The sequence below is a fragment of the Leishmania infantum genome, chromosome 2 (assembly GCF_000002875.2).
Source record: "Leishmania infantum JPCM5 genome chromosome 2".
Lineage (NCBI taxonomy): Eukaryota > Euglenozoa > Kinetoplastea > Trypanosomatida > Trypanosomatidae > Leishmania > Leishmania infantum.
Window position 1 is genome coordinate 156,502 of NC_009387.2, and position 27,502 is coordinate 184,003.

A 27,502-nucleotide genomic window follows, 5' to 3' on the forward strand; every position below is an offset into this window, starting at 1 on the left:
TACGAGCGAGCCGCCCTCTGCGCGCGTCCCATAACAGGCGGGGGCAGGGGATGGGGGCGTGTCCGCAGGCAGCGTAGGCGGGCACGCATTCACCGCTTTCCCTCGGCTAGTCGACCGCAGCTCGATGCCTCCTACGAGACGTCAAGCATAGGAACGAGGCGCGAGCACCCATGCACGGCGAAAGCGAGCGAGAGTTCGTCTCGGCAGGCCGGCAGCTATTCGCGTGCACCCCCATCCCACCCATCAGCCCGGCGCGGAAAGACAACGAGGACGATAGGGAAGGGGGGGGCGTGGCGGCGTCTTACTCGTTTTTTTTTTGCGAGGGTTCTTGTTACGCATTTCGGCGTATCCTTCCTCTGCGCAAGAGGCGGTAAGGGCGAGGGGATGGGAGGGGTGAAGGAGGGGGGAGCGGTCGAGCCCAGAGGTGAGAGATGCACCCACATATACACGCATGCGCATATATGTATGTGGTTGCGCCTCTCTTTGGGGCGATCACGGTGTGAGCGATGAGGAAGCAGGCGTCTGCGGATGGCCGTGGCTGCTGGCACCGTGCGTCCGCCCACCCCCTTCCCTCTCTCTCTCTCAGCAGCGCAGCTCACTAGCAAACACCCCATCTCGCTCTTGATGACACGGCCTCACGGTCTTCTGTGAGCATACATACAACAGCGGCAGCAGCTTCGAAGAGGGAAGGCGCCGGTGACCCCTCTCTCCCCGGCTCTGCCAGCGCTGCCGTTGCTGCCTTCTCTCTCCTCCTCCGAAGCACACACACGCCAATGCCACACAGGGTGCACCGTTCCCATTAAGTTTCATAAAGGATACGTCGCCCCATGTTACGCATCCGCAGGGACGACTCCAGTGCGTGGCGCAGGTCGTCATGCTCCATCCCGGTCAGCTCCATCGCCCGCAACACACGTGTCACGTCATCCTCGCTGAGTGTGTCGCTGAGCTGGCCGGCGCGGGAGGCGAGAGTCACGTAGAAGAGATGCCACGGCTCATCAGATGGGGACTGCGAGCCCGTTGGCATCTGTGCACGCGACGACGACGATTGTGTGGCATCACTATGGCGGCCGCCGCTGTGGGAATCATCGGTGCTCTGATGGTCCGCATCCAGTGGTGGCGAGCGCTCTGGTGCCGCGGCGGCCCGGGGCGCCTCCTTCTGCCAAGCGTCCCCGCATGCGCGGCGGCCGGCAGCAGCAGCGGTGGACGCACTTCGCACAGCCACGGCGGGGTCGTCAAGCGGGTCGCCGCGACGACTCGCCGCCTTCATCTCGGCATTCGCGCTGGAGCCGCCAGCCGGGGAAGAGGCGCCACTGCCACGAGCGCCGCATGTCCTCTCCCAGCGCTGCAGAGATGCATAGGCGAGCAGCACACAGCTGATTTCGTGCCCGCTGAGGAGCTCCACTTGCTCTCTGAACAGCGGCGCCGCGCACGCCATGAAGGCAGCCGTCGTGGGCGAGAAGACCTCGAAGAAGAGGATGGCCGTGCACAGCAGCGCAACGTCGCGCACGGCATCGCGGTCGCGGAAACGGAGAAGATGCATAATACTTGCCGCCACCGTCTCTGTCGCTGTTGTCGCCGCCTCCTTCGCCTCTCCGGGCTCTGGTCCAGCAGACACACTCGACAGCAGGTACGTCAGGAACACCTCCACATACCGCTGGCCGAGGTGATATGGAATACGCAGCGCCATACGATTGCCGCCCAAGGCGCCGGGCAGCTGCGGGCGATACCGGCGGTCTAGCACGCGCAGCGGCGACGGCTCCGCCTCCTCGACGACGCCGCTGCCCCCCGATGCGGTCGCAGACGCCGAGCTCGTGCGACGCAGGCGGGCACCGTCGGTGGCGCCTTGCGGTGGCGTCTCGAAATACACGAACGGAGTCACCAGTCTCTGCTGTGGATGGTGCCGCTGCTGTGCGGTGTGACGCGGTGCTGCCGTCGCCAGCACCTGCACTCTCGCCGTCGCGTACATGCACGCCTGGAGTACATCCATGGCCTCTCCCATCGACAGCGGTGGCGCCCACGCCGCACCCGTCCGGCCAGCAGTCGAGTACTGGTGTGACCACCAACGTACACACCACTCGTCCAGCGGCATGCGGAAGTCGTCGGCGCCTGTTGCGATGCAGTCCCGCCGGAACTGATCGAGGGCAGCATCCGGGAAGCCAGAGGAGGCGGAGGCTGCTGCGTGCCGATCCGGCACACCGCCGTGTCGAGGCGTGGAGCTGTGCATAGATGGGGCGTACAGCGGAACGCCAGGGGCCTCCTCGCTAGGGATGCAGAGGACAGCGTAGAAGAGTTGGAAGAGTTCCTTGTTAGAGAAGAGCGGGGCAAAGGAAGAAGATGGCGACGCTGCACGGCCGTCGTGCTCTCTCCACTGCTGACCACAAGAGTTGTGGAGGTGGGGGTGGGTACCCACCGACAGGGTCCACCGCGCCATCTCGCTCCCGAGCACGCGCAGCACCTCGCGGATGCCGTACTGGCAGTTGGAGGACTGCACGTACACGTCGACGGCGGTGCGCGGCAGCGAGGAGCGGCGGCCAATGCTAAAGAAGAGCTGCTGGATGTGTAGCAGGCGCCACAGTAAGCGCAGCAGCAGCAGTTGCCGCGGAGCAGCTCCCAACAATTCGGGCGCGGAAGAAGTCGAGTCCTCTGCGCATCGAGGCTGTGACGGCGGGGTCGCTGCGGTAGATGGGGAGCTGCTGCGTGGCGGTACTCGCAGGCGGTAGTCGCGAACGGCATCGAAATGGCGTGGGGTGAGCTGATGCAGTGTACGCTGGATCTGCCCAGCGTACTCGAAAAAGCGTGCGTCGACGGCGTCGATATCCTCGCTGGTAGACGGGATGCGGAATGCACCGGTAGCACCTTGTCCCTGCATCGACTGCGCCGCCTGCGCGCTCGACGCAACATCGCCAGCGCTGCCGCTTCGGCTGCTGCGGTTGCGTTCGGAGGCATCTTGCCGTTGTCCTTGTCGCCGAGCCCGGGCCCAGGCGGCAAGGCTCCATTCCACCTGCTTCAAGATGCGGTACGCATGCAGACACGTCTGCTCGTACTCGCGCCGGCGCCGATTCGCAATGTACGCGGAAGTATGGCGCCGCGCAAGCTCGAGGGCATCATGGCCTCGATGCTGAAGACTGCGACGTCGCCTCTCTCGGAGGTCCTGCAGCCTGGCTCGTTGGGCGTTGCTGCCATTCGCATCTCCATCCGTGCCAGCATCATTGCGGCCACGCTCTGGTCGATGCTCGCGGTTCCGCGGTCTGCCCTGCGCGTCAGCCCTCCTCGTCGATGCCTCCGGAGGGTCCAACGACCATTCGCCCAGCACCGGCGGAGCACTGGCACCGCGTCGGCTCGCCTCCGCCTCGAGCGGCGTCTGCTGTTGTTTCCTCGGTTCCTCGAGAGCCCTCCCAGGAGTGGCGCCGGCGGACAGTCGCGAGGATGACGACGGCGGAGGCGACGACGAAGATGATCGCCTTGTCGTGCCGTCGCTGGATGTGTTACGCGCTGCGCCTCCCCTCGCACGGCTTGTTTCCTCGACCGGAGCGCCAGTTAGCGCGGCGCTACCGAGACCATGCGCGCTCGGGTGAAGGTGAGAAGACGGATGAGGATATAGAGGGGCGGTGGAGAGAAGAGGGTCGCTGGCCGGCTGCGACGCTGCAGTGGTGCCGCTGCAGACGAAGGGTGCATTGCGGGCACGAAGGAAAACATGAAAGGCGTCACGGGCGTGCGGGGATGACGACACTGCACTCGAAGCCGCGCCAGTGACGACTTGGGATGCACTACCCAGCGCTGACGCCGAGTAACTGTGCTGCTGCTCTTGTGGACGCTCTCCGCGCCGCCCACGAAACTGATCATGGCTAGGGTTATGTGTTACGTATCCACGGCAGGAGATGCGCCGCGCCGCTGTCACTGTGGCGCGCTCGCCGCTCCTGGCAGGCGTGGGAGAAGACCGACTCGCGAGAGGCGCAAGAGCGCTGACGCAGGCCCTGCGCATCATACACCTGGAGCGTTCAAGCGTAGAGGAGGAGAAGAGATGGAAGTGCGCCTACGTGTCGATGAGGGGTGCGCGCGCTTCGAATCACCGCACCAGCGCGCCGGTGCGCCTCGTCATGGAGAACGACCCCGCACAAGGGGGATGGCACAGGAGGGCGTGGGAAAGCGGGCGAGAAGCCACGGAGAGGCAAGCACAGGCGGGAGACAGAGGCTGGAGAAGCGGATAGGGGGGAGGGAGGGGGCCCGCATGCAGGCCTATCGGTCACTGATTCGTGAACGACGGCGCACTTCTTGGATGTATTCACATCCTTTCCTTTCCGCTTTACGTCTCCAACTGATGTCATCGCATGCGCGCATATGTGTGTGTGTGTGTGTGTGTGTGTGTGTGCGTGCCGATAGGGATGAACGGGTGCAGGGGCCGCACACGTCGGGCTTCCATCGCTCTGCGCTGCACATTCCCATCACTCCCCGCCCGCACTGCAGAGCCGAGCGGCAACAACGTCATTCATGCAGAGAGCACGGGCGCAGAGACAAGCACACCTCGGCAAGCAGAGCATGTCAAGATCACAGGACAGTGTTGCACAAAGTCATCACCCTCCATCATGCCCCGTCTTCCGAGTCTTGTTGCCCTCCCTTCCGCACACGCACGCCCGCCCGACCCCCTCCCTACTCCTATGCTCGCCTGTCCTCCGTCTGTGTATACCCGCCCGTCTCGCCAGCAAGACAAGTGAGGGGACGAAGCGTGCGCAGCCCCTTTTCGTTTCTGCTTGCGCTTAGCATTTTACGCCATCCACCCCACTCCCACCACCACTCCTCCTGTGGGATCTGGCGCGAGAGCGCGCGAGACAGCGTGAGTGCCTTCACAGGCGAGCAGGCAAGCAGGCACGCGTATATAGAGGCACTCCATCGCACAGAGAGGTGCCGACAGCGCCACGGAGGCCCCTCTCCCCCTGAAAACATGGTCGAGCAACGATACTGTCGACTAGCAGCGACGGCGATGAACTTCATGGAAACGGCAACAGCCATGTGACGCAGCCCTCCTCCGTCCAAGCCGGAGCACGGCACAGCACAGTGCGTTCACAGATGAAAGAGCCCGCGACGCCCACGTGAAAGGAGAGTTGGAGGGGGGGAAGAGCGCTTAAAGCAAGTCGGCGCAAGGAAGAAGGGCACGCACACACACTTACATGGCCGCTGAGAGATCCAGCGAGTGGATGCGATGAAGCGAGCGAGATGCTGGGAGACACGTATACAAGCACATGGGCAGGAAGGTACGCACAGCGGGGGAGGAAGAGGAAGAGGAGGGGGTGGGCGACGACAGTGTACCAACACACCTTAAAGCCGTCGCATCCACGGAACATCAACACACAAACCAAAAGGGCCCATGACAAGCCCGTGCAGCTCGGCACAGCGAGAGAGAGAGAGTGAGTGAAAGAGGGAGGAGGGGGCGATCCACAGATGAGGCGGTGCAGACCGCAGCAAAGAAAAGAGACAAGACAGCAGAAGCAGCACTGACGCCCACCAATCGAGCTGGCGACGGCATCATGCTGCCCAAGCCACCCGCGCGCCTACCCGATCCGTCCACCCATGCTCTCTCTCCCCCTTCCAATCTCCATCATTACTATCGGCACATGCAGAGAGAAGCCACAGCGTACGTGGCCGTGCCTCTCCCTCAGCCCCCTGATCTGGCAGCGGTGGCGGCGTTGGTGGGGATGGTGGCGCCGGCGTGCCGCACACCCGGTCTTTCGGTGTCTCTTTCCGTTTCGCTCAGTGCCGCGCTACGGGATAATGCTCCTGCGAGTCCTTTGCCAGCGCATCACGCACGGGGGCAAAGAAGGGATGCTGCATCGCCTCATGGGCCATGATGCGGTCCTGATGGTCGAACTGCAGCATCTTATCGAGCAAGTCCAACGCGGTCGCGTCGCACCACGACTCCTGGATGGATCCCCTCTTGATGTACCGGCGCCAGTCGACGTGCTCGTCAGGGAGGGCGCTCATGCTCGACTCTACGACGCGCGATATGCGGCACTGGTACTTGTCGAGGTAGCGGTACAGAGCCTTCTTGCCAAACACCGCCACAATCTGAAGGAGCTGATCCTCGTTGTTGGCGCCGACGAAGAAGGGGTCGCTGCGGAAGAGCATGCCTGCCAGTACGCACCCGAGGCACCAGATGTCTAGCGAGTAGTCGTAGTGGCGGTAGCCGACCAGCAGCTCCGGCCCCTTGTAGTGCCGTGTTGCCACACCGCAGTTGAGCGCCTGTCCGTGGATGTAGTACTCGCCCAGCCCCCAGTCGATCACACGCAGGATCTTGCGCTCGTGGTCGATCATGACATTGTAGGGCTTGATGTCGCGGTGGAAGATGCCGCGGCGGTGGGCGAAGTCCAGCGAGCGTAGAATCTCGTACAGGTAGTAGCGCATGTCGAAGTTGGAGAGCTTGTTCGAGTAGAGGAGGTTGCGCAGCGTTGTCGGGTTGTGCACGTACTCTGTGACGAGCACCACCGTCTGTGACTCCGCGTCGCGCAGCACATCGAGAAGGCGGACGACGTTGGGGCCACCGCAGAGGTTGCGCAAGATGCTAATCTCACGCAGAATCTTCTGGTAGCGCACCGGCTTGAGCAGCTTGAGGACACACAGGCATCCGTTGTTGCGGTTCCGGCCACGAAACACCTCCGAATACTTGCCGCGCCCGATTTTCTGCAGCAGCTCGTACGGGGCCAAGTTCGCGTTGAAGTCGACCCTCGCGTTTTTATAGTCCCAGTAGCTGACGCCACGCTGGCGATACACGTACCAGAACGGGTGCTCGTACTCCTCCGGCTTCGTTTTCTTCGCCTTAGATTCGTCTCCGCTGCCGCCCCCGCCGCCGCCGTGCCGCCCGCCGTCGGCGCGGTGGGCTGCGGCGTCCACGTTGGCCATTCCTTTGATTTCCGTTCGGAGCACTGGACGAGTCGAGTGATATAGAGAGAAAAAGAGAGAGAGAGACGCAGAACAGAGAGGCACACAGAGAAGGATGCACGAGAGGAGAGATGCGTGCTTGCTGTGTGCGTGGGTGGAGATGCAGAGGGCCACCACGAGGAAAAGAGCGGGGGAGAAGAAGGAGGAGGGTCGTGCGAGGGGCGCCCCATGATGGACGAGTGTGCGCCCAAGATGTTCGGCGGTTGGACAGGAAAGCCATAAGACGGGCCGACACGGGCCGGAGAGGGAGCCGCGACATGTGTGGATGGGCGTGTGCGCGCGCGCCTCCGTTTTCTCCATGTAGATGCGAAGCGGGAGCATGCGTGCGCATGCACAACCCCGGCACCCGCATGCAACCGAAAGCGAGGGCCATCACTGGTAGTCACGACCGAGCCGCCCCACAGCGAAACCGTCGTGGGGTTGCGTACACATATGGGGAACGACATTGGAAGAGGAGTGCCGCGACGCAACCCGTTGTGCGCCACCGCCTACGAAACAGAAAGAGGGGCACACGCACACACACACGCGTATATATATATATATATGTAGAAGAAGCACGCAGAGCCCGAAAGCCTGCGCACAACAACAACGATAGGCCGATGTGCAAGCGCAGAGAAAGAAGGGCGGGGCGGAGAATGGCTGCAGCGCGGGCGGAGGCGGCAACGTCTCTCAGATCCGCGACCTCGCGTAATGCGTGCAGTCCGTGATGCGGGTAAAATAGACGCCTTGATGGGGGTGAGCAGCGGCAATATCGTCAGTGTGCTGACGCGTGTGCCGAGCAGTGGAGCCACCCCGGCCCTCCAGCCACCACCACCATCGCCACCCTCGGGGAAGGAGGGTGATGGATTAACACAGACACACGCATGCGTCGTGAGCGACCTGAGCAGCATTGCCCCTCACTGGTCTCCCCACACGTTCCCACCTGCCAGCACACGCCTTGCCCTTACATTACATCATCTATCACAGCCACCATCACTGCCCCGCCACCACCTCCCGCACACCTGCCCATGGCTGGCGGCAAGATAACAAGGAAGGAAGGAAAGGGAAAAGAAGAGGGCCCCACAGGCTCTCTGCGCCGCACACGCACACACGCACAGCATCCTGCAACCACGCACACATAAAGAGCGCACACACTTACACATCACAGGCCACAACACCCACGGGCACATCCATGCACGCACACACACACACACAGCGAAGGAGGGAGGGAAGACGCGCTGACGCGCCGGCCCCTTAAAGGTATGCGTGTGCGTACGCATCTTTCTCTCCTCCTCCGTATTTCTTATATGCGCTGTATTCCCCTGTGTCGGTGGCGGTGTGTGCCGTTGTGCTCGGCGCGGTCACGGGTCTCAATCCGTCTTGGATGGTCGCGCCTATGTGTGTGTGTGTGTGTGTGTGTGTGTGTGTGTGTGTACGCACATGTAGAAGAAGACGCCAGCACCGCCCCCGACCTCGCTACAAACCCTCACCGTCGCCTCGCTCCTTGCTGCCACAAGGCAGGGGTGTCGGAAGAGAAGGAGCACATTCTGCACATCGCGCCTCGGGTCACTTGCGCTTGTCGCCAGGCCTCTTCTGCTTGTTGCCACTGTCAGACTTTCCACCTCGGTCGGCGACGGCGTCCTTGACGCTGCCGATGCCGCCCCGCTTGTTCTTCCGGTTCGCCTCCTCACCCTCCTCCTTCGCCTTCGCGCCCTTGTGCTTGGCGATGTTCTCCTCGACGAGCGCATCGAACTTGCCATTGACCTTGTCGAAGAGCGCCGTGACGAGCGTGTTGTAGCACTCCAGCGCCGTGAGCGCGTCCTGGTAGAGTGTCGTCGGCGCCTGGTCCGCCGCGGCGGCGGCGTCAGCGGCGTTGTCGTAGAACGCCTCGCTGCCGTCCTTTCCTGGCTTGGACGCCTCAGCGGCCTCGTCGTCGAAGACGATAAGACAGCGATGCTGCTGATCGACGATGCCGCGCAGCTTGCGATCGAGAATGAGCTGAGAAAGCTTCTGCTCCACCACCATAGCGTCCAGCCTCAGAAGGTTGCTCACGTAGGCAATCTGCACGCGGTTGTACGGCGACACCACCTTCAACAGGTGCCGCTCCAGCAGCGTGTTGTACATGTCGTTGACCTGCCGACGCACCACCTCGTCGGCGAGGAGGTTCGTGTCGTTGCTGCCGCCGGCGCCGGACTCCTCCGCCTCGGCGCGGCACTTGGACAGGATACTGTTGAAGAGATGCGTGTCCTGCTTGTTGTAGGCGTCTGCGATGCCGCGCAGCGCATCCATGTCGGTGCCCTTATACTCCAGCACGCTCTTGGACGAGAGCAGCGTCGCAAGCTCGTCGGGGCTGTCCGTGGAGATCTTCGACAGGATCATGTAGCGAAGCGAACGGCGCGCCTGGCGTGCCTGGTCGCCGAGCTGATGGAACCCCTCAAAGGCTTCGTATAGGTAAGAGTACGCGGTCTTGTTATCTTTCTCCTCCGCGTGCAGCACACCGGACTGGAGGTCGATCTCCGCCTGCGAGAGAGGCGGGCAGTAGATGCTGTTCGCCGTCGTGCGCGCCGAGACGAGTGCCGCCCTGGCCTTCTGGATATCCATGACGGCGTAGTATAGCTTGCTCTCCAGGAGGTAGATGTCGAGCAGCAGCGTACGGTCGTCCAAGCGGCGCACCTCCTTGAGCAGCGCGCTCAGCGACGCCAGAGCGTCGCTCTTGCGGTTCTCGGCGAACAGAATCTCCACGTAGCGGAGCTGCAGGCGGTGGCGCAGAAAGGTGCGACGCTCCTTGCGCGCCCAGTGTACGGTCTCGAGACACACCTCTTCCTGCTGCTTCAGCGGCACGCCGCACTGCACAATGTGCTCGAAGAGTTTGCGCACCATCTTCGTCGTCTTCGCCTTCGGCAGCACCTGGAAGAACGGCCGCACATCCGAGAGCAGCTGGATGGCGGCCTCGCCGTCCTTGGTTACCGTCAGCAGCTCCGCCAGCCGGTACACCGCCTGCTCCTTGGCACGGATCGAGTCTCCGTCATCCACTGCAACGTCTGTCCTGACGATCGACTGCAGCAGCTCGCGCGCCGTCGAGCGGTCGCCCCTGCCGTAGTGGTCCTCGGCCACCTCGAGGGTGTGGGCGCAGTCCACGGAGCCGCCAGGGATCATGACGGCGGCTTTCCTTTGCGCTGTGCAAGCGGAGGCGATGGGTGGGCGAGGGGGGAGGAGCGTGCGGGCACCTCAGACGTCGCGCGATACACGCTGAAAAAGCTCTCTGGCTCTACCCGGGTCGCCCGGACGCAGCGCTTCGCCCGCTCCGGATGTGCGCACGCCGCTTGCTTAGGTGCGCGGCGTATGGGCCCTCGACGCAGACTGTCGCGGCCGCGCGGCTCTGGAAAGATGCTCCACGGTGAGGCGCAGGAGCGAGCAGCGCAGGAGGCACAGGAGAAGAAGCGGGGAAGGGGTTATGCACCACACGAGCCCTGCAATGTCAACGAAGGGTGCGGCACGCGCGCGCGAGAGAGCGAGAGGCTGGTGATGCAGTTTCACGTAAAGTGCAGTGCCGGAGACGTACACCAACGCGTAGGCGTGACTCTGTCGGTGAATGCGCTGCCGTGCGGGGGATGCCAACGACGGGGAGTCAAAGAAAAGCAAAACAAGGAAGGAGGGGGATGGGGGGGGGGGCGCAGCCGTAGCCGAATCTTTCAGGTGGCGCGCAAGCAGAGCAAGCCGAGATGGGGGTGCAGAGAAGCCGAGGGAAGGGGGGTTGCAGAGAGGTGGCAAGTAGCACTGAGGGGCGAGGCATCCCCTTCAGGAACGCGACGGAGCAAAGAATGGGAAGGAAGGGTGGAGGGGCAGACGGCTTGCTGATGCATGAGCGCGCCCTTTACGTCGTCGGGGGGTAACATGCTGGCTGTCCTCGCCCTCTCTGTCGCCGTGTGAAAGCGTGTGTGTGCGTGCGTCTGTCGGAGAAGACGGGGTGAAGAGTGTCGAGGGAGGGCGCGAGGTGGGGGAGGATGCCTCCCCGTACACGCGCGCACGTCAGGACGGAGGCCTGGATTGAGTTCTGTGTTGTGTGCTGCTGCTATCAAGTGTTTCACTTAAGGTATGTGCGAGCGGACCTCCTCATCCGCGACGCATGCACCCCATCGAGCCTTCCTTGGCCGGGAAGAGAAGACAGACGCGCGCGCCGACCAGGGTAGAGGGGGAGGGGGAGGAGGTGACACCTCACTGCTGCTCTTCTCCGCCGGTGCTGCTGTCGCGACCTGCGGTAGCCGTCGGCGACTCCACGCGAATCTTTTTCTTCTGCGACGCGTCCGCCTCTGTGTCACGGCCATCGGCAACCTCTGCCAACTGTGACGGCGAAGCAGCGGCAGCGGCCAAGTACGGTGCTTGCAGCGGCGGCTGCACCGGCTCCAGCACGTCGGCATCCTCATCCCTGTCGTAGCACATGTCCGCGTCAAAGCCTGAAAGGTCGCCGCAGGAGAGGAACGGGGCCAGGACTCGGTCCGCGAGCGCGCACGATGTGCGCTGGTTATGGTGCGCCACGTCGTGCACTGTTGCCGCTGCGGCGGCGCCACCATCCGACGCGTGTGAGAAAGACGCGGTCGTATCGTAGCAGTACAACGGCGCCTCCGGCGTGAAGCCGCTGGCGCGGAGTGGGCCGTCGCTCACGGTTGCCGTCTCGCTCCGCTCTCCCTTCATACCCTGCTCATTATCAGCCTCTACGCGTGAGCCGCAGCCGGCGCTCGTCGATGCGGCACCCCTCGAGCAGCCGGTAGCGGCAGAGGAAGCCGCAGCAGGCGCCACAGCGCCGACGAAGCGAGGCACGTACCCGAGCGGCATGCGAAAGCCCTGGCAGAGGAGGAAGCTCTCCATGGACGCGTTGCGTGAGGACTTGGGCTTCACGACGCGCACCTGCTGAAAGAAGAGTCCGCTTTTCGCGACGAGAAAGGCGGTGTTGGGGCCGCGGAACATCTTCGTCAGGAAGCAGCCACCGGCCCGTAGCACGAACGTGGTGATGTGCAGCGCCGCCAGAAGCAGGTGGTGCTGCAGGTACTCGTCCAGCTCGTGCATACCCGTCACATCGGGAGCGCCGTCGCAGAGGACGATGTCCGCCTTCCGCGGCGACGCACCGAGCGCGGGAGAAGGAGCAGGCGAAGAGAAAGAGCTGTTGGCAGGCTGCTGCTGCTCGTCATCGGTGAGCGCCACCCCAGTCGGCGTCGGCGCGTTCAGAAGCCGAATAATCTCCCTCGCGGTCACCTCGCTCGTTATGTCCCCCTGAAGAAGGGTGACCCCGTCGATGGGGGCCATCTCTTGCAGGTCCACCGCCACCACGCGCGGCGTCTGCGCCGGCAGAGAGTCCCCCTCTGCAGCAGCAGTGAGGTTCGCGCCGATCATCTTAAAGTGCTGGGCAAGCACCTGCGACCAGCTGCCAGGCGCGGCACACAGGTCCACCGCCCCGGTGCGGATCTCGGCCGGGTCGAGAATGTTGAACTCCTCATGGATCTGGAGCAGCTTGTACGCGCTGCGAGCACGGTAGCCCTCCTCCTTGGCCTTGCGGTAGTAGATATCGCGCTTATCCTTGGATGCGCGACCCATTCTCGATCCTTGCTTCTCTCTCTCTCTGAGCGCAGTCGGTGACTGTCGGCGTCGCTGTGTCGTGGTGTGGTATGGTGTGGTGTGGTGTGGTGTGTGGGATGAAGGCACTTTTGAGGAGGGGAGAGATGGGCTCCCGTCGCCTACACCTACAAGCGCACAAAGTCTGTGGGCCACGCGCCTCTCTATGGCAGCAACGCCGCCACCGGCCGGAGACGGTCGAGACAGGAGCGAAGAGCGGATGATGCGTGCAGGGGAGAAAACACACAGAAACGAGTCGCAGCGGAGGTGAGAACGTCGCCGAGGGGTGTGAATGAGGTCACGATGCCGGTGATGATGAGCGGAATGGCCATGCACACGCGCACGTGCGCCGAACACATGGGGAAAGGTCTGTGGGGGGAGGTGCGAGCGTGTACCGGTGCACGACGGGCATTGAAGGCGATGCACCCAGGAGTAGACCCGGCTGCAGGAGGGAAGGTCGGGATGGACAGAGGGACACCGAAGACGAGCATTTGAGGAGAGCAAAGGACAGAGAGGGACGAAACAGCAGCAGCAGCTCGACAGCGCCTCCGGCCCTCGCCGCAGTCCCCGCGGGCGCGCTCGCTTCCACGACGCATCTCCGCCATCCACCGTCTCTCTGCAAGTCACACCCCCCCCACCCTCCCTCTAGGATGCGTCGATGTCCGTCTACTCCGCTGCTGACTCCACATCGTGGGTGTCTTCGCTTGCCCACTTTGGTTGCTTGTCTTCCATCGATGTTAGCTTGGCTGTCTTCACCACACGAGGAGGGGCGCTGCCGGTGAGAGCAGGGGCCGTGAGAAGGCGATGGCGAGAAGAGCAAGGCCGGGATGGAGGCCAACACCATCCCCCACGCAGACCCAGTGAGGGTCTGTGTGTGCGGTGGAGGGCAGAGAGGGAGGGAGGGTCATGCGCATAGACGTGTGTCGCTGGCAACCCACCCAACCACCCACCCTCCCTCCTCGCACTCCACCGCACACCAGCCCTGGAGGCGTTTCTGCCTTTCGCTCGCTCGCTCGCTCACTCTCCTGCTGGCATTCCACATGCACCCCACATCCTTCCCGAAGCTCGACGGCAGTGGCGCGCACCCTCGCCTCTGCCTTCCTTTACGGCTGCTTACGTGAAGTGCAGCCATCGAGGCAGACGACAGGGCGGGAGACGAAGTGCGTCCCACACAAGCAAGCGCTCTACGCACAGCATAAAACCAACACAGCAGAAGAGCCCCGCCCGCCGCGCCCAAGCCCCACACGCACACAAGCACGCGCGCACACAGCCTTCGCAACCTTTCGTTCGCATACAGCATGCGCTAGCCTTTCCAATGATGCCTCTGCACCTCCTCGCGCACGCGCGCCTCGTACTCCTTGATGTCGCGCATGTAAACCTTGTACGGCTCCTCCTGCGCGGGGTCCTTGATGTTGGGGTGGTCCAGCAACTCCTGGATGGCCAGCAGTATCTGCTTTATGGTGATGTTCGGGCGCCAGTCCTTCTCCTCGTTAAGGATCGAGAGGCAGACGGTGCCGCTCGGGTACACGTTGGGGTGGAAGAGCACCGGCGTGAAGACGCACTTGGGGGGCTTTGTGGGGTAGTCCTCCGTAAAGTTGAGGCGGAGGCGAAACTCGCCGCCCTCCCACGGCGTGCCAGGCTTCCCGGGGATGCCCGCCTCCCAGTGAAGCAGGTCCAGCCCAGCCGGGAGAGCGGCGGCGGCGGAGTCCCTCGCCGCAGCAGCGCCCGCCCCGGACGTCGCATTCGAGGGAGAGACGGTCATAGAGGACGATGAGGCGGTCGTGTTGCTGGATGCCGAACCCGAAGCCGTGTGCAGCGTCAGCTGCCCTCCCTCACGCGTGTGCTTCACGCCACTGACGCGGCAGCTGCCTGGGGCGATCTCGAGCGGCTTGGCCCAAAAACCGAACGGTCGATCTTTCCGCCAAGCTCTGCGCTCCTCGCGCAGGCGTGACTGCGCAAGTGACAGCCCTGACATGGTGTGTGAGGCCGTTGGGGGCACCAGAGAGGGAGTGCCCCACACACTCTGCGTCCTGTAGGCGTGCGGTGCGTGTGCTCGGGTGGTGGCGACGCCCCCAAACAGAAACGAGAAGGCGCACCGAATGCTGGGAAGATGTGAAGAGGTGTACGTATGTGTGTATGTGAAGAGAGAGAGCCGGAGAGTAGGGATGGAAAAAGGGCCGTGCGCGCCCTCTCGCTGCGTTGCGCCACTGCGGCTTTCCTCGATCGACCCACCCCGTTCCCTTCTTACGATCCCACGTGACAGCGGCGTGAGCGGCGCAGGCGTATCGGGTGGGATAGATGTCTTTGCGTGTGTGTGTGTGTGTGTGTGTGTGCAGCTCAGCGGGCCAGGGAGAGTTGCAAGAGAAGGGCCTTGAGCACAGGGAGAAAAATCGCGCTGTGACGGAGCTTAATAGAAAAGCTGTGGAGGCGGAGAGGAAGGGTTGCATGGGGCTCAGCAGCAGCAGCATAGAGAAGAGCACGTACGTGCATCAAGCTGATCCTTTCCGGCCATTATTGCTTCGGACCTCGGAATTGGGTCTGCGCACGCACACGTCTGCGCACCCATCCGCTTGCGCATGCGTGGCTTTAAGCACCACGGCAACGATCTCTCCTCGACCTTTACGTGTGAAACAGTATTCCGACCATATATATATATATGTGCGCGCGTGTGTGTAGGGGGGAGGGGGTATTCAAGAGAGAGAGACGAGAAGACACGGCACCGCCGAGGCCGGCGCCTGCTCCCTCTTCACGAACTTGGCGCGTGCTCGTGTGCCGTCCGGCATGCCTTCCTATGCAGAGCTTTCTTATCATTCGAGCCTTAGCGGGGCTACCCTCACAACTGATCAACGCCGCCATGATGAGCACCGAGGCCAGACGCATGCACATGCGCAACCAACGTGAGCACAGACGCTCGCACGTCACCATCGACAGGGAGGGGGGAAGAGGAGGAGAACGCTTGCACGACGGAAGTGGGCGCGAACACACCTGTTCCATTGGAGTGCACTCAGCGACAGCTGTCCCCATCAAGACCGGTATCCACACGACACAGCACGAGCACGAGCAGCAGCAGCACAACAGGGAATCGAAGTCGAAAAGAAGAGAGGGCGGAGAGGGTCGTGAGAGAAGAACTTCGACAGAGGGGGAGGGGGGAGAGGCGGCACATACATCCTCAAACACGTCGATAAAGAACGCCGTGCTACGCCTCCAAGACACGCACGCAGCCAAGGGGCGGCACCACCTGCACATACGGGTACGCGTGCGACCGTCGCGACACCGTGTCAACGTTGCGATTCAGCCGCAGCGACCCGGCAACGAAAATGGTGGAGCCCAAACGAACCTGCTGCTTCAGCAGCGCGACAGGGACGAGGTCGCCGACACAGCGCACAACGATCAGGTCCTCGTCCACGCCTGCGCCTTCTTCCTCTCCGTTGCTGGCGTCCACGTGGCTCCCCATCGCGTCTGCAGATGCACAGCCCGACGACTCCGCAGAGGTGTTCCGCACTGCCAGAACGTACTGCAGAATGCGGGTCGCGCCAAGGAAGCCCTCCTGCACATCCCGCACCGTGCCGATCAGCACCGTGTTCACAGCCGATCGCACGTGCACCTGAGGGGCATCGGTGCCATCGGCAGTCGTGGCACCGATGGCAGGCCCCGACGTAGGCGACCCGCCCATGGATGCGCCACCCGTCGCGCCGCTTGCCTCGTCGCGAATCGCCGCGTTTTCGGCACCGTCCTTGCCAGCATCGCCGAAGACATGATTTGGGAGGTCGGCGCCGTCGCTCTTAATGGGGCTAAAGGACTCGGCAGAGGTGCTGTGCCGCTTGGGGTACATGACGCGGTACGCCTGCTGCACCGCCAGCAACTCGGCTCGCGCTAGCAGCTGCTGGTGCCTGGCAACGCGGTAGAGGAGCTGCCAGTCCGCCTCGGAGAGGCTGTCGTCCCCGTCTCTGCCAGTGCAGCCATCGTCACCGTCGAGTGCAGCCGCTGCCTCGTCATTCCCGCCGCAGTAGCCGGCGTGCTTCGACTGCAAGTGGTCTTCGAGGGAGTCCAGTAGTCGGAAGCGCGGCACCCGATCGGCGTACCAGCTCCACGCCTCAACATCCGCAACCAAGGGTTGGTCCTCGAGGGAGCCTGAGGGCGGCACACAACGTGCTGGCCTCGACGTGGAGGCACCTGCAGTCGCAGCCGTCGTCTCCCCTGCAGCAGTAGAAGCGGCCCGCTTCGTACCAGACCCCAGGTGCGGGCTAGCTCCTTGACCGTCACCGTATACAACAGCAGTCGACGCCGTGGAGGCGGTTGCCTCGCTGCCTGCCACTAATGACGGGGGCAGCAGGGGTGCCATGATCTTCATCAAGTCTGGCAAGGCGCGTCGTTGGCACAGCGGACACGCGTACGGCCTCGCTGCCCACCGCGACAGCCACTCCATCTCCTTCGTGGCCGGGGAAGAGACAGCGTCGTCAGCGGTGCTACCGTCCGCCGCACCCGAATGGGCCGTGGCGGCCACCGCAGCCGCCTGACCCTCGAGGTCCACGAAGGGGTTGATTGGCTCCTTTTCCGACTCCATCAGCACAGCGTTTGGGCTGTCACCGAACGGGTTCGGGTAGTGGCGGCTGAGCTCCGCTACAGACAACTCCTGCGCGGTCGGCGCCGCCCCAAGAGCCCCACCGCCGATGCCGCCGCCGGCGGCATCGGCATCGGCGCCGCCAGCACCGAGCGTGCCGTCGGCGTTGCGCCGCTGCGTTGGGAGCAGGCGGGGAGCCATCGTGGATGGCAAAAACACCGACATCGCAGACGAAGGCCGACGCTTGATGCCTGGCGCGGCGCCATCTGGCGTGGCTCGCACAACGGCCCGCTCCGCCGCCGCCTCCAGCTGAGCGCGGTTGTCGGCGACGCCCTCCACGATGAGCACACTGGGGATGAAAAAACGGCCTTGGCAGCTATCGTAGCTCCGCTTCGGGTGTTGCGGGAGATCGGCTCGTGTTGTGGGAAGATCAGATGGCTTCGCGATGTCGTCTCGCGCCAGCGCCACGTCGTCCCAGACGACATCGAGGAGTTCGTCGATAAGATCGTCCTCCGGGAGGTCAACTCGCGGTGTCGCGCGGTAGTTAGCAGCGAGATAAAAGGCGGAGGGCTTGACAGCACTTGAGGCGCCGGCGACGCCCTTGGTGGTCGCGACTTCAGCGCTCGCCTCCATCCCCTTCGCCTTCGCCGCCGCTTTCATTGGCAAAGGACTTGTCACGCGGGCTGCAGCGGCCGTCTTGGTGGTCGCCACGGCGACGGCCTTCTCCTCGTATCCGATGATCTCACCAGGCCCCGGGCCCTCCATCACAACTGCAGCGGCGCTAGCGCCGCTGCAGTTGCCGCGCGACTCGTGGCGCTGCTGCACGTGCTCCTCTGCGGCCTGGCGTCGCCTAAACGGGCGACTGCACGCACTGCAGTGGTACAGCATTGACGGGACCACCGGCATGCGTATGGCAACTGTCTGTACTTCCGCATGCATGCTGCGTGTGGTAGTCGTGGTGGTGCCTTCCGCGAAGCTCGCCTCTGCCGCTGACGCTGTCACGGAAGACGGTGCAGGTGGAGACACACGGGAGACGGCGTCGCTTGTGCTCGGGGCGGCTGCTTCTGCTGCCGCCCGCCTTTGCTCTGGAATCCTTAGCGAGCGCGTGCCAGTCGTGGAGAAGGGCGGCGGGTCGTGGGTGGGGCGGTAGGCAAGGCACGACGGCTCTACTATGAGCTCCGCATCCGTCGCGCAGCCGCCGCCGCTGGCGCCTCGGCCGCGCTTGTTCTGCACTGCCGTCATGGCCGCCGTCATGGCCGCTAGTCGCTCCCGCTGTGCCGATGGGTAGATCGGCTCCGGCACGGCGGGTGGACCGACGTTCGGGACGGAGGGCGCGAGCTGCGGTGGCACGTTGAGCCACACGCCGTGTTTGTAGTGCGCCTCCTCGAGGAGGGTAAGATGCACGTCGACATCGGACAAGATGAACGTCTCGTAGAAGCAGAGCTCGGGGCTCACGCCCTGCGGCGACGGCGGCTGCGGCGCCACCGCAGCACCGTCGCCTCTGCTAGGAGGAGCTGGTGCACTGCCGTCACGGACGCCGCTACTGCCAAAGCCGCCGTTGGCGGTGCCCGAGGGACGAGTCGATGGTGTGCTGGCTTGTCGAAGGACGGCAGTGTGCACAAATGCCGAGCGGACCGGGTGCACACCGTGGCGCCACCGGCCGCACACCGGCAGCGACGTCAGCGAGGGACGCGAAGAGCGTCGGATCGGCAGCATTGATCTCCTTTCGCAAGGATGCATGCGTGCATGTGCATGCGTGTGTGTGTGTGTGTGTGTGTGTGTGTGTGTAAGAGAGTGCAACACGGAAGGGCACAGACGGAGAGCAGCGAAGAAAGTAATGTGCATCCAAGAAGAGGAAGACGTGTAAGGCAAGCGAAGTCGTGCGGAGCGTACGCGGCTTCTCGCGAGCGCGAGCGCGCCATCCCCCGCCCTCCCTCCGTCTCCGCCTCTCTTGCCCACCATCCTCCTCGAGCTGCGCACACCCGCGCGCGCGTGGCAAAGAGCAGGAGAAAACAGAGCGCCTACATGCACAGCACGACCATGTCGGTTGTTTTACGTGTCTCGCCTCGCCGCACGCGAACACCCGCCGCACACACATGCCCGGTGCGGCATGCGGTGGCCCTCCCTCCGCCCCTTCTCTGTCCCGTCGTGCTTTTCGGTTGCCGTGCGCTGTTGTTGTTGCTCGGGCGGGTTACCTTTAGGAAGACATCGTTAGAAGCGAGCCGCATAGCTGCGTGGCCCAGCACGTGTGGCACAGCGCACGCCGGCGAGACCCGCAACGAAACGCCCGTAGGAAAGAGAATGAGTGCCCCGTCTACCGTCGAGGCAGACAGGCAAACGGGCAGCACCCACCCCACGCCCTGACGATGAAGGGCACGGCAACAGCAGCAGCAGCACGCACAGAGAGAGAGAAGTGCAGTGCAGCGCGAAGCGCCTTCCCCGCGCACCCCCTCGCGTTACCGGCGGTCCGAAACAAAACCCAAACAAGAGCAGCCCCCTGCTCATGAGCCCTTCGGCACGCGCGTGAACGCGCACACGAACACCTTCGCCTCCACCTCCAGACAAGCACACACACATGAGAAATACCATCCACAGTGGTTCAGCCTCTCACCGCTACGAGCGACGGAGCTGCAAGCACCAGCACGTATGCCGATAACGTGCAGGCGATGCGTACGTGCGCACCCCCGATGGGTGCGCTTCATCGCCGCGGTAAGGATTACGTCCTCAACGAGATATGAGCGAGCAGAGCTCACGGGAAGGGGCGCCGTCCTGCCCACCTCCAAAGGGATGGAGAGGCGCACGGAGTCGATGGGGCAAGAAAAGCGAAACACAGCAGCGACGCCCCCCCCCCTCAGCCCCACACCCGCACACACACAATCTCCTTCATCCCGCCATCACGTCCTCCCCGGCGTTGCCGAAAACCATCTGCGCTGTCGCTTGTTCGTCTTTGTGGGAGGGAGGGGTGGGCTTTCCGCTGCTCTCCGCGTCGCCCCGACTCGCTCCAGCGTGCGCGCCTCCGTCATACGAAAACACAAACGCGGCTTAAGGAATGCGTACATGTCTATGGAAGCACACAAGGATGCGCACTAGTGCCTGCCTCTGTGCCTCGCGTTCGCCGGTGAGGATGTGAGGCGAGGACACGCCTACGAGCCCTATCCGCGAGCAGGGCGATGCCGCTGCCGCGCTTCGGCGGATGTGAACTCTCTTGCCGCAACTGCATGCGTGGGTGGAAAGAAAGAGGTGTGACAGTCGCATGGACGGCAGCATAGAAAGAATGGCATGTGAAGGGAGAAGGCCGGCGTCGACAGCGAGGCGGGAAGCCCTCAAACGGCAGACACACAGACACAGGAGAGCAAGCGGAGATTCGACCTCGCGGCTGTCCAACTAGCGTGAGGAGAGTACCTTTCACGGACAGAGAAGTGGCTGGCGGACGGTGGTGGCCGACTGGATCACTCAGCTACAGCGGAGGAGGGCCGTGGAGTGTGGTGTGGAGGCAACAGAGAGCCATGCCAGCGGCCAACGCGCACGCGTGAGCCAGCAGACCGCACCCCCCCCTCTCCCTCCTTAGCGACACAAGTGAAAAGTGGAAGAGAACAGAAGATGGCGCAGGCATCCGTCCATCGATCTGGACAGTGCACTGGCAGAGCAAGAGCGAAGAGAGGGGAAGGGAGGGGAAGAGAGGCCTCCTGTAACGCCCTAAACGAGAAGGGGGCGAAGAGCGCTGGTGACGAGCACGGAAAAAGAAAGATGCGGGTCGAGGGGCGGCGTCGAACACGAGGGCCCCACCGCTGTTGGCAGCCGCCACCCCTCCCCTGCCGCTGCCGTGCGCTAGTGCCGCGATGCGTAAACCGCGCGAGCGGGCACTGGGGCCGACTCTCACAGCCGCCATGGCTCTGTCTGTCGGAACCAGCGATGGTGGGGTGGGGGCAGATGTAGGTGGCCCGTGCACACCATCCGTGGATGGCGTGCTTGCTGCCGTCGTAGGTCAGTTTGCTGGACTGGTGCTGGCCGATGCCGGCGTAGCCCGCATCCGGCTGCCAGCGGTCGCAGACAGCGGCGCGGCTCTGGCTCCAGCGAGTGGTGGAGACGAAGTCAGCTTTCGAGGCGTGCATCGAGGCACGAAGCGGCCAGCGCCCATCCTGCGTGCGCCCCTCCACAACCCTCCGCGATTGTTGTTGTGCCCCCCCCCTGCAGCGCCGCCTTGCCACCCTTCCCGGCGATAGGCCAAGGGCAGGACACCGTTACGCTGGCCACGGTCCCCGCGAGCCTAGCGCCGCCCCCGGCACAACCCACGAAGTCAGCCACCCGTGGCGTCAACGATGGTATCGGCAGCTACGGCGGACGCAAGGCTTTCCGGCATACGCGCGCCATCGACGCAGTGGCCGTCGCATCACTGCCAGCGGTGCCCAGTCACACAAAGGCGGGGTCTTTTCTGCCGCTCGGGCTCCATATCGGCACGGATGTCGGTGACGCTGACGCTGTGCAGAACTCCTGCGGCCCCTTCGTGGCCCCCAAAGCTGGACGGCGTTGTCTTGGGCGCTGAGCACCCGTCCGGTGCATGTGTCACCACCGACGGCGGCAGCGGCTGCAACGGCTCTGCGCCGTCCATCTCGTTCCGCGCCGGGACCGGAGCCCACGACGCGGCAATGTTCAGCGGCGCACATGTCATCTGCTGTGCCCGCAGTCCGCGCAGCAGCGTCGAGCCGATGAGCAGCAGCGCCACCACGTAGAGGTAGGCGGCGAGGAAGTCCGGCACCGCATGCGGGTACACCGTGATGATGGGCAGTGCAACAAACAAGCCGATGCACAGGATGACGTGCATGCGCCACTCGGTGCGGTCCTGTCGCGTCGACTCCGAAATCTGCTGCAGGTGGAATGGCATCTGCGGCGCCACCATGCGGAAGTAGTACAGAAACTCGTGCAGATCCGTGATGCCCGAGAACTTGTGGCTCTTGATGGCCGGCATCTTGCGCTCTGTCGCAGGGACCTCCCAGGAGAAGTCGAGCACCGGCTCGCGGGCCCAGATGCTGTGGTAGCCGTACAGGGCGGCGAAGCGGACGCTACTCAGGTCTGTCGCGGTCACCACCGGTTCGATGATGCTCTCGTACACTGTGATAAGCCGCTCGTCCGTGAGCACGTAGAGTCGCCTGCAGCTGCGGACGACCACGACGAGCAGCAGCGCAAAACCAAGCACAACGACCAGGCCGCACGCCGCCACGGCTGTCGAGCCGCTCAGCCGCACAATAGCGAAGGTGTTGTCGCTCACCGAGGACAGCATCAGCATCCAGATGCCAAAGAGGAGGCCCGCGAGCAAGTCCAGCAGCAGCCACTTGTTCTCCATCAGCACGCTGCGCAGCCGCGGCTCGGAGTACCACATGATGAGCTCGTCCCTGAAGAGGGTCGCCTTAAGGGCTTTGCGGTACGGCGGGGAGAGAAAGTCGGAGCTGAGCAGCTGGGCCGTCTCGGCCCGCTTCTGACGAGCCACTCCATCGGGCAGCGTCATCGCCAGCGGCATCGGCGTCGCGGCCGCCGCGCTCGTCGCAACGGCCGCCGAAGCGGATCCAGCAGCTGCAGCCGGGGATGTTTGGGCATCGGAAGGGAGCGTGGACGCTGCCACGACACTCGCCGTATCGGTGCTTTCCACGGCCGCGGCCGCAACTGCCGACGGCAGCGGCGTTGGGTGCTGCGGCAGACGCGTCTGCTGAAATGGTAAGGACAAGCACGACGGCATAGACGCTGTGAGCGTTGCCGCGGTGGCGTCCACGTCGGCCCTCGTCACGGCTGTCATGGAGGCACCCGCAGCAGCCACAGCCCTGGTGGCAGCGGCGGTGGCTGTGGTGGGCGCTGTAGTACCCGCATCTCCGCCGTACGCGCCAGAGCCCGCCATCGTGGCAGCCGTGGGCGTGCACATCGCCGCCAAAACACCGCCAACCTTCGTCAGGGTGGCTGGTGCGAGGTGCATCGATGCAATTTGCGCACGGTACTTCTTCAACTCCGGGATCTGGTCGAGCAACGACCGCCCACGCAGCCGCAGTGCCAGTCTCAGATATGTGGTGCTGGCCATGTTGTGTCGCGCGTCGTTCAAGAGCTGCAGCTTCACGCTCTGCGAGTGCAGTGGCGAAGGCATGCTCTCCCTCTCCACCTCGGATGCGCTGCCAATGACGGACGCGGGGCCGGCGGCTGCCGACGGCAACCGCGAGGTGGGCCGTCGGTGCCGCGTTGAGGACCACACCTCCTCCTTCGCCTCGCGCTCCTCCTCCGTCTCGAAGCAGAAGAGCGGCGCGCGGCGGCGGTAACGCACAACGTACCAGACGAAGCCGCCGAAGGAAAGGTACGCCGCGACGAGCACCTCGGTAAAGTAAATATCGGCGAACCACGGCTTCAGCGACACGGCGAAGCTGAGGACGATGACGATGGACGAGCTGAGGAGGGCCAGAGAGACGGGCACAAAGGCGAAGCGGGCGACGTTGCACCAGAAACAGACGTCGCCCGGGCCAAGGGGGACGGGATGGCGGCATCGGCAGATTGGGCAGTAGCCGGTTGCCGCTGTCGTCGTCACGATCGGCGCGGCGCGATGGAGAAGGGCATGCTGCCCCGGCTGCTGCTGCTGCTGCCGCCGCGCGGTCGGGCTTGATGATACCCCCTCACCACCGTCATCACCGCCGCGCTCTCCGAAATCCTCGGTGCCGCCGTCGCGATCGCGAAACGGCGAGGCGGCGCTATCCCCCCTCTGCACTGCGGGCGGCGGATTGATGTCTGGCACCGCGGCCGTGTCGCGGCAGTCGTCGACGATAGCCTCGGTGTCGCCGTCGTCGCCCGCCGGGTCAGAAGGCCTGGGCCGACCGGCGAGGAGGTCGGACAGGAACGGCTCGTACTTCCACGGCAGTTGGTGAATGGTCTGCATCCACGTGTACAGGAGGATGGAGAGAACAAACAAGATGCAGCCGAGCACGAGCGCAGCGATGGACGGCGCGCGGCAGATGTAGATATTGTTCGTCGTCTTCGAGGCGGTGCAGAACATGTCGGGGCACACCGCGTTGAAGTTGCGCTCGCGAAAATCCGCGCAGAACTGCTCACGGAACGCGGCGATTTCATCTGGGGTGTGCTCCACCTCTGCGTCGCCTGCACCGCCAGCGCCGCCGGTAGCGGGGGTGGTTCGGTAGTAAGACAGCACCGTGCTGTTAACCTCCTTGCACGTCTGCGTGCTCTCGCACCAACCGCACATCAGGGGCGGTGGCATGAGCCCATCGGTTTGGTCGAAGACACACTCGCTACAGCGGCTGATGTCCGCGCAGACGTTGAAGGCGTGTGCGGCTGGGCTCGTGTGACTGAAAAGACGCAGGAAGACCATGACCACAGCCACCGTCGCCCCACATCGGCGCGACAGTCGCAGTCGACGGTCCTCATCGCGGCGGAAGCCACCCCGACGCTTCACCGGCACCACTCCCATAGCGCTCCCTCGCACGCTTAGAGACGAAGCCCGGCAAGGGGGGCACAGCCTGGACACCAACACAGTAGCCGAGTTGCGCTCCCGACAGAGCCCACGTGCGACAGAGAAAGAAGAGAAGGAAGAGCCACACGTTGTAGGGAAAGCGCCGGCGAGGGGTGTGATGAAGGATTCAAGGGGGGTTCGGGAGAGGGGGGGAGGGGGACCACAAGGCCGTCACACACACACACACGCACAGAGAGAGAGAGAGACGAGTAAAGACGGAGAGAGGGTGATAAAAACGGTGCAGTGCTGACAACGAGTGCACATGCTTCGTGTGCCGCCGCAGTGTTGTAGATGCAGCCCCCTTCTGCTTGCTTTTATGTTAACGTGCTGTTTATGTTGTGATGGCGTCCTTAATCAAGCATCAGCATCGCTTATCCCTGCTGTTGGGCAACGTTGAGAGCCAACGGAAAGCGGCGTGGGAGTTGTGCGTGTTGCGTGTACGCCGAACGACGCAGAGAAGCGAAATCAAGGCTGGACTAAAAGAAACGAAGCGTAGCGTTCGAGCAGAGAAGTCGCGCAGAGGGAGGAGGGTTGTAAGTACCCGCACAAGCGTTGAGACGTTGGAATAGAGAAGTCGCGCGTGGGCGATGCTTCCATGTGCGTGGGTGTGCGCGTCGCCAGTGAGCGAGACTGAGCCGCGTTGGCACAGACGCGCATGAGGAAGAGCGGTTTAGGAGAAGGAGAGCCACGTCGATGATGATGAAGAGTCGACGACGGCGTCGAGAAGTAGGGGTGTTGATGAGTCGAGCATAGGTGGGTGTGTGTGGCGCAGGCGTCGCGCGTTGCGGATTGAAAGAGCGGCCTCACATGACCACCATCGTACACCTTCGCCTGCGCACCTGCACAGACACGTAAGCGAAGGCACACACACACACACCGCTACACGCGCACTCAGCCGTCGTTGGCGTCGACCCGCTCGTGAGCAAGATTCACGGTCATGTCCCCTTTCTCTCCGCTGGCGTCGTGGTTGCTGTTCGTCCGTGGGCTGCCATGTCCAGCTTCGGATGCGCGTGCCCTTCGGCAGGAGGACACGTGACACACAGCACAAAGCCTGCATGCACGCATATAGTTGTTTACGAATCGCAGGAAAAGGCACCTGCTCCTGCTGCACTCGGCCCTCTCGCCTCCCGGCATCGTGTGGTGCATCGCCGCTCTGCGTATGCCACAGCGCGGACGAGGTACGCAGAGGGAAGCGACGGAGAGCGCCCGCCGTGTCTTGATGCCCAGTGCGCACATGGAAGGATAGGAGTCCATAAAACACACGCACGCACAGACAGACAGAGGGAGAGTTTCAGCAGCGCCACGGCAGTCACATGTTTGCACATAAGCAGATATTCCGAAAAAAAAAAAGGAGTACAAACACATACATATACATGCGTGTGGACGTTCCGCAGACACGCAGTCGCAGTGCGAGCACCACAACACGCCGCTGGCAAAAAGGGGGGGTGTCACAGGTATCCCCGTAGCTGGAAAAGGCAGAGGGCGCAGAAGGGAGCCTGCACATGGAGGCCTGCCCACGCACCGACGCAAGTGCGTCGGATGGAGATCATGAGAGACACCTCACGTTTGTCGGGCTGTCTGTCTGTGCGTGTCTATGCGCCTACGTAACAAAGCCATGCCCATCCCTTCCAGCGCACCACTCAACGCAACTCGTGTTGCAACAGCCTCCGCTTGTCCGCGCGCTTCTCGCGTCGCCGGCGCCAGAGCTGATGCACGTACGCGAGAAGCGCACAGGCAAGGAGGACGATCATCACCGTGATGCACACAGCACCGGCGATGCAAGTAGTGTTCGTACACTCAGAGGAACGCGTGAAGTGGTAGGCGTTCTGTGCTGCTTCCACGAGTACGGTTGGATGCGGCGCCCTGCCATCGGTCGTCATGGGAGTGGATAGGTTCGGCCCTCCACGTGGCGGGATCCGCGAGGTTGCCGAAGCTACGAGGATGTCACAGGAGTTCGCATCGTCCGTCTCTGAGACTGCTAGCATCCCTGTCGTGCTGTGAGCGTGACGCTGTGAAGCTCCCGTGGCTGATGCGCCTTCCAAATCCAGAGCTACACCAGTGCTAGCGACTTCTCCCGATGCAGTGCGAGCCTGCGTCCTGGAAGACCTGGATGACGAAGACGGCAGCTTCGTGGACAGCATCCTTGATAGATCGCTCAGCGTCAGGTGGGCGAGCACATACACCTCGCGCCCGTACGCGCTCAGGTAGTCCTTGCGTGTTAGCGCCTTCAGCAGGTTCTGCCGTACGCTTGGAAAGGCGTCATCCCTCTGCAGACTCCACATAAAGGGTTTGGCAGGTTGCCGAGCGGTAAGGTCGGCAGCAACGGACGACGTATATGAGCTCAGTGTGGTGGCTACCGCAGTAAGTCCGCGTGCCCGGCGCCTGCCAGCGGCACTCGAGCTCATCGTATCGCGCGCTTCACGCGTTTCTGGGCCTTGTGTCGCTGTGTTGCCGTCAGTCTTCGACAGCGCCAAGGTCGAGCCATGGTCGTAAGTCTCACGGGAAAGGTGGTTGGAAACACCGGGACAGGGGTCCGCAGCAGTTGCGACGGCAGCATCGCGTGCCACCACAGACACCTGCGCTGACTTGCCTGCTACCCGTATAGCGCCGGCCGGTGCTGCGAGCGCGGCCGTCAACGCCGACTCGCGGAAAAAAATGTATACTTGGAAGCTGACCCCCAGCAGCTCCGGGTTCGCGTAAAAGCTTTTCCAAGCACCTGTGATGGTTACGTTCTCCACGCGCACGCATAGCGGAAGACTGGAGGACGCCGCTGTTGCGGCGCCCCCCCCCGTCTCAAGGGACGGATACGCCGCAGCTCTCTAGTCGTTGCGGTGAACTGCGCCGGTACGGCCGGGAGCCGCTCCAGCATCGCAGCACGCACCCCCCCCGCCGCCGTTTTCGGCGATCATCCTTTCCACATCAGCGCGCAGTGC

General features: G+C 63.5%; 8 protein-coding genes across 8 annotated transcripts; all 8 read right to left on the minus strand.

Moving 5' to 3' along the window:
• Positions 1 to 799: 799 nt before the first annotated feature.
• Positions 800 to 3,985, minus strand: LINJ_02_0320 (conserved hypothetical protein; the record flags this gene model as incomplete). Its single annotated transcript, XM_001462687.1, has 1 exon — positions 800 to 3,985. One exon carries the CDS (start codon positions 3,983 to 3,985, stop codon positions 800 to 802), a length of 3,186 nt encoding a protein of 1,061 aa, XP_001462724.1.
• Positions 3,986 to 5,745: 1,760 nt separating this feature from the next.
• LINJ_02_0330 (putative casein kinase II, alpha chain) lies at positions 5,746 to 6,891 on the minus strand (the record flags this gene model as incomplete). The annotated part of the gene is made up of 1 exon (XM_001462688.1): positions 5,746 to 6,891. One exon carries the CDS (start codon positions 6,889 to 6,891, stop codon positions 5,746 to 5,748), a length of 1,146 nt encoding a protein of 381 aa, XP_001462725.1.
• A 1,584-nt stretch (positions 6,892 to 8,475) lies between these two features.
• LINJ_02_0340 (putative proteasome regulatory non-ATPase subunit 6) lies at positions 8,476 to 10,065 on the minus strand (the record flags this gene model as incomplete). The annotated part of the gene is made up of 1 exon (XM_001462689.1): positions 8,476 to 10,065. The coding sequence occupies one exon, from the start codon at positions 10,063 to 10,065 to the stop codon at positions 8,476 to 8,478; it is 1,590 nt and encodes a 529-aa protein (XP_001462726.1).
• A 1,059-nt stretch (positions 10,066 to 11,124) lies between these two features.
• LINJ_02_0350 (putative FtsJ-like methyltransferase) lies at positions 11,125 to 12,498 on the minus strand (the record flags this gene model as incomplete). Its single annotated transcript, XM_001462690.1, has 1 exon — positions 11,125 to 12,498. One exon carries the CDS (start codon positions 12,496 to 12,498, stop codon positions 11,125 to 11,127), a length of 1,374 nt encoding a protein of 457 aa, XP_001462727.1.
• A 1,321-nt stretch (positions 12,499 to 13,819) lies between these two features.
• On the minus strand, positions 13,820 to 14,278 carry LINJ_02_0360 (putative ubiquitin-conjugating enzyme e2; the record flags this gene model as incomplete). Its single annotated transcript, XM_001462691.1, has 1 exon — positions 13,820 to 14,278. One exon carries the CDS (start codon positions 14,276 to 14,278, stop codon positions 13,820 to 13,822), a length of 459 nt encoding a protein of 152 aa, XP_001462728.1.
• A 575-nt stretch (positions 14,279 to 14,853) lies between these two features.
• Positions 14,854 to 15,006, minus strand: LINJ_02_0370 (hypothetical protein, unknown function; the record flags this gene model as incomplete). The annotated part of the gene is made up of 1 exon (XM_001462692.1): positions 14,854 to 15,006. One exon carries the CDS (start codon positions 15,004 to 15,006, stop codon positions 14,854 to 14,856), a length of 153 nt encoding a protein of 50 aa, XP_001462729.1.
• A 706-nt stretch (positions 15,007 to 15,712) lies between these two features.
• LINJ_02_0380 (putative RNA-editing complex protein MP81) lies at positions 15,713 to 19,039 on the minus strand (the record flags this gene model as incomplete). The annotated part of the gene is made up of 1 exon (XM_001462693.1): positions 15,713 to 19,039. The coding sequence occupies one exon, from the start codon at positions 19,037 to 19,039 to the stop codon at positions 15,713 to 15,715; it is 3,327 nt and encodes a 1,108-aa protein (XP_001462730.1).
• Positions 19,040 to 21,467: 2,428 nt separating this feature from the next.
• On the minus strand, positions 21,468 to 24,527 carry LINJ_02_0390 (conserved hypothetical protein; the record flags this gene model as incomplete). The annotated part of the gene is made up of 1 exon (XM_001462694.1): positions 21,468 to 24,527. The coding sequence occupies one exon, from the start codon at positions 24,525 to 24,527 to the stop codon at positions 21,468 to 21,470; it is 3,060 nt and encodes a 1,019-aa protein (XP_001462731.1).
• Between the last annotated feature and the right edge of the window lie 2,975 nt (positions 24,528 to 27,502).